General features: G+C 61.3%; 1 protein-coding gene across 1 annotated transcript; it reads right to left on the bottom strand.

The window, feature by feature from the left end:
* Nucleotides 1-3041: 3041 nt before the first annotated feature.
* Nucleotides 3042-6024, bottom strand: EGR4 (early growth response 4). Its single transcript, XM_064712426.1, has 2 exons — nt 5512-6024; nt 3042-5232 (listed from the first exon to the last, which is right to left on the bottom strand). The coding sequence occupies exons 1-2, from the start codon at nt 5648-5650 to the stop codon at nt 3923-3925; spliced, it is 1449 nt and encodes a 482-aa protein (XP_064568496.1). The 5' UTR covers nt 5651-6024; the 3' UTR covers nt 3042-3922.
* Nucleotides 6025-13993: the final 7969 nt, after the last annotated feature.

Here is a 13993-nt window from a genome sequence, read left to right as displayed (position 1 = left end):
TGTCTCCCCACGAACACGGGTGGCCCGGCTGCCATGGCAGCCCCCGGCCCGGACCCCCTGTGCCCACCGCCCCTGGCAGCCCCCGGCCCGGACCCTCAGTGGCCCCCGCCCCTGGCAGCCCCCAGCTGGGATCCCCCGGAGCATCTCCTGCGGATGCAGTGCTGGGTGTGGGGCCCAGCCTGGGCACCCGCACTGCTCCTGCCCCATCCCGGGCTGAGCACAGGTGCCAGGACATGGCTGGGTCCCAGGACAGTCCCTGATCATCCTGTCTTCATTCCTGGCTTGATCCCCATTGAGTCCCCGAGTATTCTGCCTTGGCCCTGATTGTGTCCCTGAGCTCCCTGGCTTGGTCCCTGCCTCGGTCCTGGTCCAGTCCTTGACACCCTGGCTTGGTCCCTGGCTGGGTCCTGCGCTGGTTCCTGATCATCCTGGATTAATCCCTGCCTTGGTCCTGATTGTGTCCCTGAGCACCCTGCTTTTGTCCCTGCCTTGGTCCTGGTCCAGTCCCCGAGTACCCTGGGCTGGTTCCCAGCTTGGTCCTGCTTGGGTCCAAGGCTGCCCTGGTTAACCCCTACCTTGGTCCTGTCCTGCTCCAAGGCTGCCCTGGTTAATCCCTGCCCTGGTCCTGGCTCAGTCCTGAGCATCCCCTTTTGGCTCCATCCCCAGCTGGTCCCTGAGCGCTCTGGTTTAAGCCTGGCTTGATCCTGATCCAGCTCCTGAGCCCCTCAGCCTGGTGCCCATGCCAAAGGCATCTGGCACTGCTGAGTTCTCTCTCTGGGGTGGGCACGGGGTGTGGGTGCAGGGGATGGCAGTGCCAGACCCAGGGTGGTGCTGTCACGGGGGCAGGAGGGTGTCCCCATCCCCTGGGACATGGGGTGCCACTCCTGTCCCTCCTGCATGTCTGCCCAGTGCCAGCCCAGCCTGGAGCCCCTGCCCCAGAGGCTCTGGGGTGGCTGTGGGGAGGCTGTGGGGTGTGTGGGGTGGCTGTGGGGTAGCTGTGGGGAGGCTATAGGGGCTGTGGGTTGGTTGTGGGGAGACTCTGGGGTGGATCTGGGGTGTGTGGGGTGGCTCTGGGGTTGCTGTGGGATGGCTGTGGGGTGTGTGGGGTGGCTCTGAGGTGGTTCTGGGATGGCTCTGGGGTGTGTGGAGGGGCTCTGGGGTGGCTCTGGGGTGTGTGGGGTGTGTGAGATGGCTGTGGAATGGCTCTGGGATGGCTCTGGGGTGTGCCCCATCCCTCCCACCTCCCTGGCAGCGCTGCCAGAGGAGCAGAGGGCCAAGGCTGGAGCGGTGCCTCTGCAGAGCTCCAGGCTCCCATCAATTATGGATGGTCTCCTGAGGGGTATTAATCAAGGCCTCGTGCATCATTGATGGCCAGAGGTGCAGGGAGAGCTCGGCTCTGCTGCCCAGCAGGATTCTGCATCCCCAGGGAGGGGCCAGCCCAGCCCTTCCCAAAGGAAACCTGGGCTCCTTATTGACCTTCAAAGCTGGGCTGTACCCCCAGAAAAGCTTGTCCCAGGTGCCTGGGGACACCTGCACCCCTTGGAGTGGTCCTGGCTCAGGACTGGGCTCCCACACCTTGGGAGGGCTCACCCGAGGGTCACCAGCACCCTTGGGTGCTATAGGGGGTGTGAGAATTCAGGGACACATCTGAGGGGAAATTCGGGATTTCCCCCTCAGCCAGGTTTCCTCCTGGCCCCTTCCCACATCCCATCTCTGCTACCAACCCCCATGGCCTGCCCAGCTTCCTACCCCAGCTCCACAGGGCCTCCACAGCCCATGGGAGCTCGGATTCTGCTGGGACACCTGGGACACTGCGTTCTGCTGGGATTACTGGGACACTGGATTTTACCTGGGACACCTGGGACACTGGGTTCTGCTGGGATTACTGGGACACTGGATTTTCTGGGATGCCTGGGACACGGGGTTCTTCTGGGACACCTGGGACACTGGATTTTCTGGGATTAATGGGACACTGCATTTTCTGGGATGCCTGGGACACTGCATTTTCTGGAATGCCTGGGATCCTGGATTTTCTGGGATAACTGGGACCTTGCATTTTCTGGGATTACAGGTGTTTAGCCCCGGAATGCTGCAGCCCAGTTGACAAAGGGCATGAGGGAATAAAACAGGGTTACCCCTGTCTCCTTCATGATATGGTGGGGGGCAGATCCTGCTCTCCAGGGCTGCAGGAGGGGACAAAATCCCTCAGGAAAGGAAAGAGCAGATCGCAGCTGTGCCCCTCCCTCTGCCAGCAAAGGAGCATCACCCTTAAATCACCTGAGCATCCATGACAATGGCCTGGCCCTGCTGCCTCCTTCTCACCGGCACCTTCTCCCGGTTAACGAGATTAACCAAAATTCGGCGTGCCCCATGGAGCACCTCCCCTGAGGGGCGGGACTGTGGGATTTCGGGATTGTCACTGATTTTTAACCACCACAGGAGGGAGGTGCTTCATGGGAGGGACATTCTTGGCTGCTGCGGCGTCTCCTGAGCCATTCCCGGAGTTGGGGAACCAGCATCCCTCTACCATCTAAAACCCCAAAAGGGAGGCACAAACAGCCTCTCCTTGTGCAGGGCTCCCCATCCTGCCTGCCTGGATCTCTCCAGCCCTGGGTCTGAGCCAGGCTGGAAATGGGAATGGGAACCTCATCCTATTTCCTGAGGGTGAAGTGTGGGACATCCACATCCCACTGGGAGCCAGGATCCCGGAATGGGGGCTCTGGGCTGGGCTTTGGGGGCCCCAGGGGAGAGGGGCAGAGTCCTGCAGGACCAGCCCCAACAGAGCATCCCAGAGCCACGTCCTGTGTCTGGAGAGAGACCCAGAACAGGGAGCAAGGATTCCTGCTCCTCCCGGGATGACCCCCACCTGGGCTCTGGGGACGCTCAGTAGCTCTCTGCACTGATGGATCTTTTTCTCCCTGCTAATCATGGAAGCACTTTTTTTTTTTTTTTTTTTTCCCCAAAATGCAGCAGCAGAGGTCAAAAACCCAACGGAAATTCAAGATGGAAAGGCAGAGAGCAACCTCAGCGAGGGCTTGGATCAGCTCAGATCTTTAATTAGAAAAATAGACACAAATTTGAAATATTCCTGATAGAGGCCTTTTCTTTTTACAAACATAATAATAATAATAATAATAATAATAATAATAATAATAATAATAATAATAATAGTACTGAAATCACCTTTCCCAAGGGCTTGTTAGCACCGCTTGCCAGAGCCCGGCGGGGTCTCTCTCCCTGGGGAGAAAGGACGGGAGCAGCCTCAGCCCCGACAGTGCCGGCCGGAAAATCTCCAGGCAGGACCATCCTGGGAAGCGCTGGAATCCCTGCCAGGATCCTGGGAAGCGCTGCCTTGGGCAATCACAGCGGGGCGCTCCCAGCGCCGAGTGTCCACCTGTCGGTGGTGATCTCTGTCCGTCTGTCTGTCTGGCGGACGGGAAATCTCCAGGCAGGACCATCCTGGGAAGGGTTGGAATCCATTCCAGGATCCTGGGAAGCGCTGCCTTGGGCAATCACAGCGGGGCGCTCCCAGCGCCGAGTGTCCACCCGTCGGTGGTGATATCTGTCCGTCTGTCTGTCTGTCGGCCGGAAAATCTCCAGGCAGGAGCATCTTGGGAAGCGCTGCCTTGGGCAATCACAGCGGGGCGCTCCCAGCTCTGAGTGTCCACCCGTCGGTGGTGATGTGTGTCCGTCTGTCTGTCTGTACAGGGCTCTCCGCTCCCCTGCTCGGAGCGGGAGCTGTGGGATGGCTCCGCTGCCATCCCCGCCGGGAGCTCCGCTCGCCTCCCGCATCCGCCCTGGGCCCGGCCCGGCTCTGCCGCCTCTCGGGGCCGCCCGGGAGGGACCCCCAGCCCAGCCCAGCCCATTCCGGCTCTCGGTGAGAGCTCGGGCACCTCGGGAACGCCGCTGGCCGCGCTGGGGCTCAGAGCGGGCCGAAGGACAGCCCCACCGAGAAGAAACCCAAGCCCTTGAGCTTCTCCTCGCTCCGCGCCTTCTGCTTGAGGTGCACCTTGCTGTGCCGCTTCTTCTCGTCCGAGCGGGCGAAGCGGCGGCCGCAGGTGTCGCACGAGAAGGGCTTCTCGCCGGTGTGGGTGCGGATGTGCGTGGTGAGGTGGTCGCTGCGGCTGAAGTTGCGCAGGCAGATGCGGCACTGGAAGGGCTTGTGGCCCGTGTGGATGCGCAGGTGCCGGTTGAGCTCGTCGGAGCGGGCGAAGCTGCGGACGCAGTTCTCCACCGGGCAGGCGAACGCCTTCTCGTGGGGCTTGGGGCAGAAGCACTTGGAGGAGCACTTGCTGCGCCGAGCCTTCTTCTTGGGCTCGGCCAGCGCGGCGGGGCCGGCGGGCAGCAGCGAGGGCAGCGGCGGGGCTGGGCCCAGGAACTCCGGGGGAGGCACGGAGGGAGATGGGTGGGGATGGAGCAGCTCGGCGGAGCCCAGTAGGCCCGGCAGCACCTCGGGCTGGGCCAAGGAGGCCTCGAAGTCCGGCATTAACGGCGTGGGCAGGGTGTGGATCTTGCTGTCGGCGAAGTCCCCGCGGGCCGGGAAGTTCTCTGGCTCGCAGCCGAAGCCCAGATGGGCTCCGAAGCAGGCGGCGTCCTCGGCCAGGCTGCCGAGCTCCGGCTGGCAGCTGACGGACAAGACGCTCTCCATCTTGGAGCCCAGCGCGGGGAACAGCCCCTGGCTGCTCTCGGGGGCCGGGAAGCCCTCGGCAGAGGGGAAGGCGGCGGGCAGGTAGGCCTGGTGCTGCTGCGAGAGCGGCTCCCACTGGGCACAGGCGCCTTTGAACTTGTCCAGGGGCGGGGAGCCGGAGGACAGCTTGATGTCCTGCTTGCTGTCCAGGAGCTTGGGCTGGAAGAAGCACTGCGAGGTGTTTCCCGGCAGGGGCTGCGCGCCCTCGGCCGCGGGGAAGGCGCCGTAGCCCGGCTCGGTGAAAGGGGCCGGGCTGGACCCGCTCATCTCGGGCTGGCACGACGGGTACAGGTCCAGCTGGCTCGGAGCCACCTCGGGACAGGGGTAAAGAGCGTCCAGGTGCCGCTGGTGGCCCTCGGAGGAGGCGAAGGGGGAGATGCCCAGGATGCCCGACATCAGGTTGAAGAGGGATTCCTGGTCCTGAGGGTGCTCCGGGACCGCCTTGATGAAGAAGCTGCCGGTGTAGCTGAGGGAAGGCGAGGGCTGGCTGCCCAGCAGCGAGTAATCCACGGCCCCGCCGCTGCCGGGGACGCCCAGCAGCTCACCTGGGAACAGAGGGGACGGCGGTGAGAGGGCTGCGGGGATGCGGGGCCGGGGGCGGGATGCGGGAGCAGCGGGAGCTGTTGCGTCACTGCGAGGTCTCCGTCCCCGAACCCACAGGCAGCCCTGGGCTCGCCCCCTCCCCCAGCGGGACCCCCAGGACCCCCGCCCCGAGCTCGCTGCACCCCCGGGCAGGGCTGAGGGCGGAGGAGGGGCAAGTTCCCGGCTCCTGGAGCATCCAGCGAGCGTTCCCCGCGGGGTCCCTCATCCCTGCCCGCCCTTACCTCCAAGGAAATCGGCCTCTGCCAGAAGTTGCTGCTCAGGCTGCCCCAAGCCCTGCAGGTCTCCGGTTTTCATCTCGCAGCTCTCCTCGTACTTGGAGTAGAGCGGATCCGGGCAGGAGAAATCCATAACGTTGAGCATCTTCCCTGGAGACGCGGCCGGAGCGGGGGGGCCGGGCTGGGACGAGCCGGGGATGCTCGGGCAGGGCCGGGAGGAGCCCGGGATGAGCCGAGGAATGCCCGGGGAGAGCCGCTGGATGCTCGGGGGCGAGGCGGGAGGTGCGGCGGGCGAGCCAGGGGATGCTCGGGGCGAGCCCGGGTTGAGCTGGGAACGCTCGGGGTGCCCGCACCGATGCCAGGGATGCTCGGGGATGAGCCGGGCCACGCTCGGGGAGCCCGGGCCGGTGCGGGAGATGCCCGGGGCAGGTGCCGGGGACCGTGCGGGTGATGCTGGGGGGTGCGGGGGGTGCTGGGGCGGGGGGCCCGGGCGCTGCGGAGGCGCTGCGGGGGCAGGGCCCGGGCGGGGGGCGCAGGCAGGGCCCGGCGGCGGCGGCGGCGCAGCCCGAGCGGACACCCGGAGCTCCCTCCCCGCCGCCCCCTTTATAGCGGGAGCGGGGCTGCTCCGACCTTCCGCCGCAGCCATTTCTGGAGTCCCCAGTGAGGCTGCCGTGACGTAAATGCCCATATATGGACTCAGGATGTAGGCTAGGGAGTCCCAATAAGGAAATCTCTCCCGTGACGCGATGCCCTTCCCTCCCCCCTCCCTGCTCCCCTCCCCCTTTTCTCTCGCTCTGTTTTTCATTTTTTTCCCCCCTTCCTTCTCTCTTTTTAACTAATAATCGCGATATTTTTAACAGATCTCTGCCGCTCGGTGCGCGCGTGTGCCCAGCATCCCCTCCCGCGGCCGCGGGTGTGCACACGCGTGTGCAAGCCCCGGGTGTGCAGAGCGAGCCCGGGCTCGCAGCCTTCGCTGCCCCGGCCTTTGGGGCATCCCCGCGGCTCCGGCCCCTGCTCCGCAGCCTTGGCTCCCGTCCCACCGTGGGCAGGCTGCTGCGCTCCCGGATTTGCATCTCCCCAGGCTCTCCTTCTCCCCGCGCTATTTTTTCCCCGTGAATGCCTTTTGTTGCTCTTGCTCCTTCTAGAAGCGCCAAAGGTGCTGGGTTTGCTCTTCCTCCCCCCTGCCCTCCTCTTATTCTCAGCCGGATTTTGGATGTGGCGGCTCTTGGATGGGAACGGGAGGTGATGCCGGCTGCTCCTGCGGCATCCGAGCGGCCCCGAGGAGCAGGGACAGAGGAACAGGAACAGAAGGGGCAGGGACAGGAGGAGCAGGGACAGGAGGAGCAGGGACAGAGGAGCAGGGACTGGAGGAGCAGGCACAGCCTGCTGGAGCTCAGCCATGGCAGCCCCTGGCTCAGAGCTGCGCTGGAGAAGGCAGAGCCATCCTCCTGCAAACCCCACCGTGTCCAGGGGAAGCTTTCAGATCGGGCTCAGCGGGATCGGAGGGATCCTGGCAGCGCCTCCACGCCGAGCATCCTCAGCCGTGCAGGGCGAAGGCTCTGCCAGCCCGGGCCATGCTGCCCGCCCTGCTCGGCTGCTCCCAGAGCTCCAGCACTGATCTGGAGCTGACCCTGAACAGGCAGGGATCATCTCCAGCTGATCCTGAACAGGCAGGGATCTCCAGCTGATCCTGGCCAGGCAGGGATCTCCAGCTGATCCTGGATCGTCAGGGATCTCCAGCTGATCCTGAACAGGCAGGGATCTCCAGCTCATCCTGGATCGTCAGGGATCATCTCCAGCTGATCCTGGACAGGCAGGGATGCTCTGGGCAGGGGAGGGAAGATTTGCTCAAGGTATTTTGGCTGCTGGGCCCAAATCTGCTACAAAGGATGTTCAGGCAAATATTTGGGGTTCATGTTTGTTCATAGAGCACACAGAGGGGTGTAAACCCCTACTCATAGAGCTGTAACCCCTGTTCGTAGAGCACACAGAGGGGTGTAAACTCATATTCATAGAGCTGTAACCCCTGTTCACAGAGCACACAAACCCCTGTTCACAGAGCACACGGCAGCCCAGGTGAGCTGGGTGTGCAGGAGGGAGGCTGGGCATGCAAGGGGCTGGAATAGAGGAGGGGCCACTCCCTAAATTCCTGTTTCCCTGCCTCAAGAGCTTACAGCCCTGCCAGCAGGCCAGATGTGCCCCAGATGTGCTGTGGGCTGTGTCCCAGATGTGCCGTGCCCATGCCCAGGGCCGTGCCAGGCTGTGCCCAGCTGGCAGCAGCAGGTGATAGCCCCGATCCCGAGCTATTCCTGGCTCCAGGATGAGTCACAGCCTCACCTTGGGCAGATCCCCGGCATTGGTGTCTGGCAGCACCTCCCCTCACTGGGGGCAGCTGCTGCCTCTGCACGCCCAGAGCCCGGGGGCAAGGAGGCAACAACCCTCTGGGCACTCAGGGAATGAGCCCTGAGGTTGGGCTGCAAATAAAAGATGGGATGGAGAGGGGCAGGCAGTGCCCAGAGTGTGGAAATGTTCAGTGGCATCCCATTATTCCCCGTTTGTCTCCCAATATTCCCCATTTGTCCCCTCACAGGAGATGAGGGGAGCCCAGGGCAATGGATTTCAGTAAATCAAAGGCAAAACTTCACCCTGCAGTGCTCAGTGACCCTGGAATCCGGAGCTTCAGGACATTATAGGGACCAGGATGGTGACCAGGTTGGAAATATTCCCCTGTGGCACTGAAGACAAGCCCAGCCTGCTGTGAGTGATGTGCGGGATCCAACCAGGGGCAGGCCTGGGGCCCCTGGATCTCCTCTCCACCTCTCCCTGGCTGAACCACTGGGGCCACCAGGCCTTGGTCACTCTGGGCTATTTGGCTGTGCCTGTTTTGCTGTCAGGGGTGTCACCAGAGGATGTGCAGGATCTCCAGGCTGGGCCTCTGCCATGCACACCCCGGGACAGCTCTGCTGCCAGCACAGCAGCTTCCCTTCCCTCCCATGGCAAACACTGTCCCTCCTTTGGGACAGCGCCTCGGGAGCCTCCCTGCCACAGCCATGGTCTCACAAACCTGCCCTGGCCCTCAGGGCTGCTCCTGGAATAGTGGCAATGGTTCAGGGGAGAAAATCAAACTTCATAGTTTGATAGGTTATAAACATGTGCAGGAGTGGCAGCAGGGTCCTGCCTCATGTCCTACCTCCCCTGGATGAATGCCTTCATCCTTTAACCCCGATAGAAATAGAGATTGCTATTTTAAAGCTATTTCTGTTCTGTTTTTATGTGACAAACCGGAGCAGTGTGGAGTGACCCCGATGGAGCCATGTGCAGGTGACAGCACACATGAGGTAATGGCAGCGTGACCGTGGCTGTGCCAAGGCTGGCTCAGGTGCTGGCACCGCATCTCGCGGGCCAGAAGGGGCTCCTGGCTGCCGAGGAGGCGGGATTGCCGTCCTGGGGGGAATTCTGTCGTCACCAGGAGCAGAAGGAAATCCGTGATCCGAGCCGTGTCCTGCTGCCCCCGCTGCTCGGTGCTGCCCCGCTTTCGGGGCTCTCTTTGGAGTCATTCCCCGGCCCTGGAGATGCTGCAGGAGCCTTTCCAAGGGCTGTTTGTGTCTGGAGGCTCCCCGGTGCCCATAGAGCAGTGCCCAGCCCAGGCCCAGCCGGGCAGGGGGATGTGGGCTCCCTCCATGAGCCGGGAGCATCCTCGGAGCAGCAGAACGCCCCAAAACAGGGCTGGCTGTGCCCCACATGCACCTGGGGGGCTCGGGGGGCTCGGGCGGCTCCAGCTCCCCCGAATGCTCCGAGGGCTCCTCCGGTCCGGACACCTGATCTGACCCGGCTGGATCTCCCTGCCCTGGGCTCCTCCTTGGGCTCCTGCCCGGCCACCCTGGGCTCCTGCTCACCCCCAGCTCCTCACCCTGGGCTCCTGCCACCCCCAGTTCCTCACCCTGGGCTCCTGCCTGGGCTCCTGCCCAGGGCTTCTGCCACCTCCAGCTCCTGCCCTGGGCTCCTGCCCATCTCAAGCTCCTCATCCTGGGCTCCTGCTCACCCCCAGCTCCTCACCCTGGGCTCCTGCCACCCCCAGTTCCTTCCTGGCCAGCTCCTCGCTGCTCCTGCTGGCCCTGATGCGTCACCTTTGTGCTGCCACCAGCCCAGTGCAATGGCCCAGCAGCCTCCTTCCCTCCCAGTCCCAGTTCCCCAGTCTGGGCAGCTCCTCCCCAGCAGCTCCTTCCCTCCCTGCTCCCATCCCTGCTCCCAGCCAGGGTTAGAGCACAGAAACCAGGCTCAGCTCCTGGCTCTGGCTGCTTTCCCCCCTGGTTCTCATCCCTGGTGTGCCCTGCCCCATCACTGGCAGGGGTTGGCAGGGGTTGGTGCTCTGGGACTCCCAGCCCTGTTTGAGGCAGAAGCTGCCATGGAAAGGGGGAGAACCATCCTCTTCCTCCTGCCTTGCCTTGCCAAAGGGAGGACAACCATCCTCTTCCTCCTGTCCTGCCACAGTCAGAGAGGAGCTGGGGGAGCTCTGGGAATGGGACTGAGCTTCCCTGTGGAACAGGAGCCCCAGGGAGGGGCAAGGGCAGAGATGGGCAGTGCTGATGTGAGGCTGGAATTCATTTTTCCAAAGGGATGGGCTGAGGGCTGGCTCATGGCCACCAAAGCAGGGCTGTGTGCCCAGAGCCCTCAGGCAGCTGGGGAAAGGTGCAAACGCCAGGTGTGTCCCCCAGGCTGTGAGTGTGCACCTCTGCAGCACCCCATGCCCTACATCCAGCCCTCCCCAGGGGATTTTCCTGCTCATTCCTCTTGGAGCCCTCTCCATTTCCTGTGCTGGGGGATGATGCAAGTCTTGGCTGTGAAGACATCAATCCCTGTTTCTGTGCCTTTGGAGCCTTCCCAGTGTTTCCACCCCTGCAGGTTCAGAGCCTGGGTGTGTGCTGGGTGCTCAGTGCCCTCTGTGGGCACCAGAACCCTCAGTGCCTCTGGGCAGGGCTGGGAATTCCCAGTGCTGGATGCTCAATGCCCTCAGTGCCCTCAGTTTCCTCAGTGTCCTCAGTGCCCTCTGTGGGCACCAGAGCCCCCTGTGCTGCTGGGCAGGGCTGGGAATTCCCTGTTGGACACTGAGCCCGTCTCTCATGGACAGGACAAGCCCTGTGGGCTCTGAGCTGCTGCTCCTCAATATTCCAGAAGGTGCTTCTGGAACTCCAGAGTGGATTTTGGCCCTGGAAGCTGAGGGAAAGACTCAAGCCCCAGCACCTCCCACCTCGCCAGCATGTCCATCCCTTGGAATTTGTCCTCTGTGGAGCAGCCAATAGGATTTTAAAGGAATTTTATTTTATTTTATTTTAAAGAAATTTTATTTTATTTTAAAGGAATTTAATTTGATTTTAAAGGTGTTTTAGAGGGAAATGCTGATGATTGCCCCTGTGACATGAGGGGCAGGGGAGGGCACCCAGAGGGCCCTGCAGCACCCAGGGCTCAGCAGCTGCTGTGTGGGTGCCACCCAAGGCTGGCATTCCCTTCCCACGTCCCCTTTGTGCCACGCCCACCAAAGCCACAGCAAGGGCAGCCCCAGAGCCCTGAGGGGCCAGCCCAGAGCTCCCCGTGCCAGGGCTCAGGTGCAGAGGGGAAGGAGCAGCGTGCCAAGCTCTGGGAGCAGCCATGGATCCCCAGGGGCTGGGTGGCACAGGGGGACAGCAGTGATTCCTGCTGGGATGGGCACAGCGAGCTCAGGGACACTGGGGCAGGGAATCCAGGATGGTTTGGGTGGGAAGGGACATTAAACCCCATCCAGAGGGGCAGGGACACCTCCCATGATCTCAGGTGGATCCAAGCCCCAGTGCCCAACTTGGCCAGGGATCCAGGGGCAGCCACAGCTGGGAATGCTCCGGAATTCCAGCCCAGCCCCTGCCAGGGAACAATTCCTTATTCCCCAGGTCCCATCTGCCCCTCTGGAGCGTGGATCTCATCCCCCTGCCCTCCCTCTCCTGCTCCATCCATCTCCCCTGCCAGGAAAACTTCCAGAAGAAGGCAGAGCTCAGCATTGCCATGGAAACGGGCCCGGGCCCAGCTCTGCTCCTGCTGCTGCAGAGGATGGAGGCTCCAGAGCTCAGGAATCGCCCTGGGAGCTGCCCAGGGACCCATGGCCCCCTCCTGCTGCCCCCAGCCCTGGGCAGGGCAGGGGATGCTCCAAGGGAAGGGGGGATTTCAGGGGATCCTTCTCCAGGGAGGATTTTCCAAGGGGGATCCTTTTCCAGGGATAATTTTCAGGGGATCCTTCTCCAGGGAGGGTTTTTAGAGGGGGATCCTTCTCCAGAGACAATTTTCACTGGGGATCCTTCTCCAGGGTGGGTTTTCAGGGGATCCTTCTCAAGGGAGGGTTTTCCAAAGGATCCTTCTCCAGAGAGGATTTCACAGGGATCCTTCTCCAGGGAGGATTTTCCAAGGGGGATCCTTCTCCAGAGGGGATTTTCAGAGGGATCCTTCTCCAGGGAGGGTTTTCCACAGGGATCCTTCTCCTGGGAGGATTTTCAGGGGATCCTTCTCCAGAGGGGATTTTCAGAGGGATTCTTTTCCAGGGAGGATTTTAAGCGGAGGATCCTTCTCCAGGGAGGGTTTTAAGGGGGGATCCTTCTCCAGGGAGGATTTTCCAAGGGGGGGAATCCTTCTCCAGGGGGGATTTCCAGGGGATCCTTCTCAAGAGAGGGTTTTCAGAGCATCTTTCTCCAGGGAGGGTTTTTGAGGGATCCTTCTCCAGGCAGGGTCTTCCTCAGGCCTGTGTCTGTGTCAGGGCAGCCTCAGCAGATCCAGCAGCACGTGAGGCTCTGTAAAACCCTGCCAAAGGGGCTCTTTGTTTTTAATTCGTGGCCAGAGGCTGGAATTTCAGAGCCCAGGCCAGGGTGGATGGTTATCTCCCTGCTGGTTTTGGGTTCTGCACATCCCCACATCCTCTGGGTGCTCTGCTGGCCACCATAGCCCTCCCTGCCCCTCCAAGTCACTGATTCATTCTCCTGCATCCCTCTTTTCACTCCAAGCTGCTGATTTTGGGGTAAAACCCCTGAAATGTGGCAGCTGCCTGCAGCTCTGGGGTGAGTACACTGAGTACAGGCATGGCAGAGCAGCTTGGCACAGCTCCTAAAAACAGGCAGCAGTCAGGAATGGCCTGTGCTGCCCCCAATAACCCAATCCCCATCAGGAATGTCCTGCTGCCCAATACCATCCCATAGATGGTCTGCTGCCCAATAACCCAATCCCCATCAGGAATGGTCCCTGCTGCCCCCCAATAACCCAATCCCCATCAGGAATGGTCTGTGCTGACCCCAATAACCCAATCCCCATCAGGAATGGTCCCTGCTGCCCCAATAACCCAATCCCCATCAGGAATGGTCTGTGCTGACCCCAATAACCCAATCCCCCATCAGGAATGGTCTGTGCTGACCCAAATAACCCAATCCCCTATCAGGAATGATCCCTGCTGCCCCAATAACCCAATCCCCCAGACTGGGGGCACAGCTGGTGCTGGCGGCTGTGGCAGCAGCAGAGGGACAGGATCAGGGTTCCTGTTCCCTCCTGCCCCAACCCCAGTGGGTTTTGCATACAGCAGGAGCACTAACCAGGCCCAGGGTGAGCACAGGGCCAGGCCAGGGCTCCCAGGAACAGGATTTGGCTCCAGCAAAGCCAGAAATCGGAGGAGACCATTTTCTCAACTTCTTTCCTAAACCACCTTTTATCCCAAGAGCTTGTGTGCCTTGGTAGAATGGCTGGGAAGCTGCAAACATTCCCATGTCTTTCAGGTTGAATGAAATGATTCATTGAGCCCCAAATAGGTTTTCCTTCATTTATATCACACTGGCTTTAATCACCTCTAAACAAATTGTGCGTATTTTTAAATAAACCATGTTTCAAACCAGATCACTGGACTGCTTTATTTAGAAAAAGCCTGGAGCAAAACACTGAACTCTGATTTTTTTAATTTTCAGCTGAAGCTCCCCAACGAGCCCTGGGCATCGTTAGGCTCTTAATTAGCTGCAGGCACCCCAAAGCCCATGGGGGTTGCAAACCACGAGGGCTGGGCAGGGTTTTAGAGGCAGAGCTTTAGGGACTGGGCTTTTAGGGCTGGCAGGGGCTTAGGGGCCCTTGGGGCTGCCAGGAGAGAAGGTGGGAAGTGCTGGGATGGCTCAGGTGTGCTGGGGACAATGAGATGTGCAGGGATGGCACAGGAATTTTGGGGACAGTGAGGTGTGCTGGGGTGGCACAGGTGTGTCAGGATGGCACAGATGTGCTGGGGACAATGAGGTGTGTGGGGATAGCAGAGGTGTTTTGGGGACAATGAAGTGTGTGGGACAATGAGGTGTGCAGGGATGGCATAGGCATTTTGGGGACAACGAGGTATGTTGGGGTGGCACAGGTGTGCTGGGATGGCACAGGTGTGTCAGGATGGCAAAGGTATGTGAGGACAGTGAGGTGCATGGGGATAACAGAGGTGTTTTGGGGACTACGAGGT

Source organism: Zonotrichia leucophrys, chromosome 4, assembly GCF_028769735.1.
Source record: "Zonotrichia leucophrys gambelii isolate GWCS_2022_RI chromosome 4, RI_Zleu_2.0, whole genome shotgun sequence".
Taxonomy (NCBI): domain Eukaryota; kingdom Metazoa; phylum Chordata; class Aves; order Passeriformes; family Passerellidae; genus Zonotrichia; species Zonotrichia leucophrys.
The sequence above is the reverse complement of the archived record's forward strand: the minus strand, read 5'-3'. Positions and strand labels throughout refer to the sequence as shown.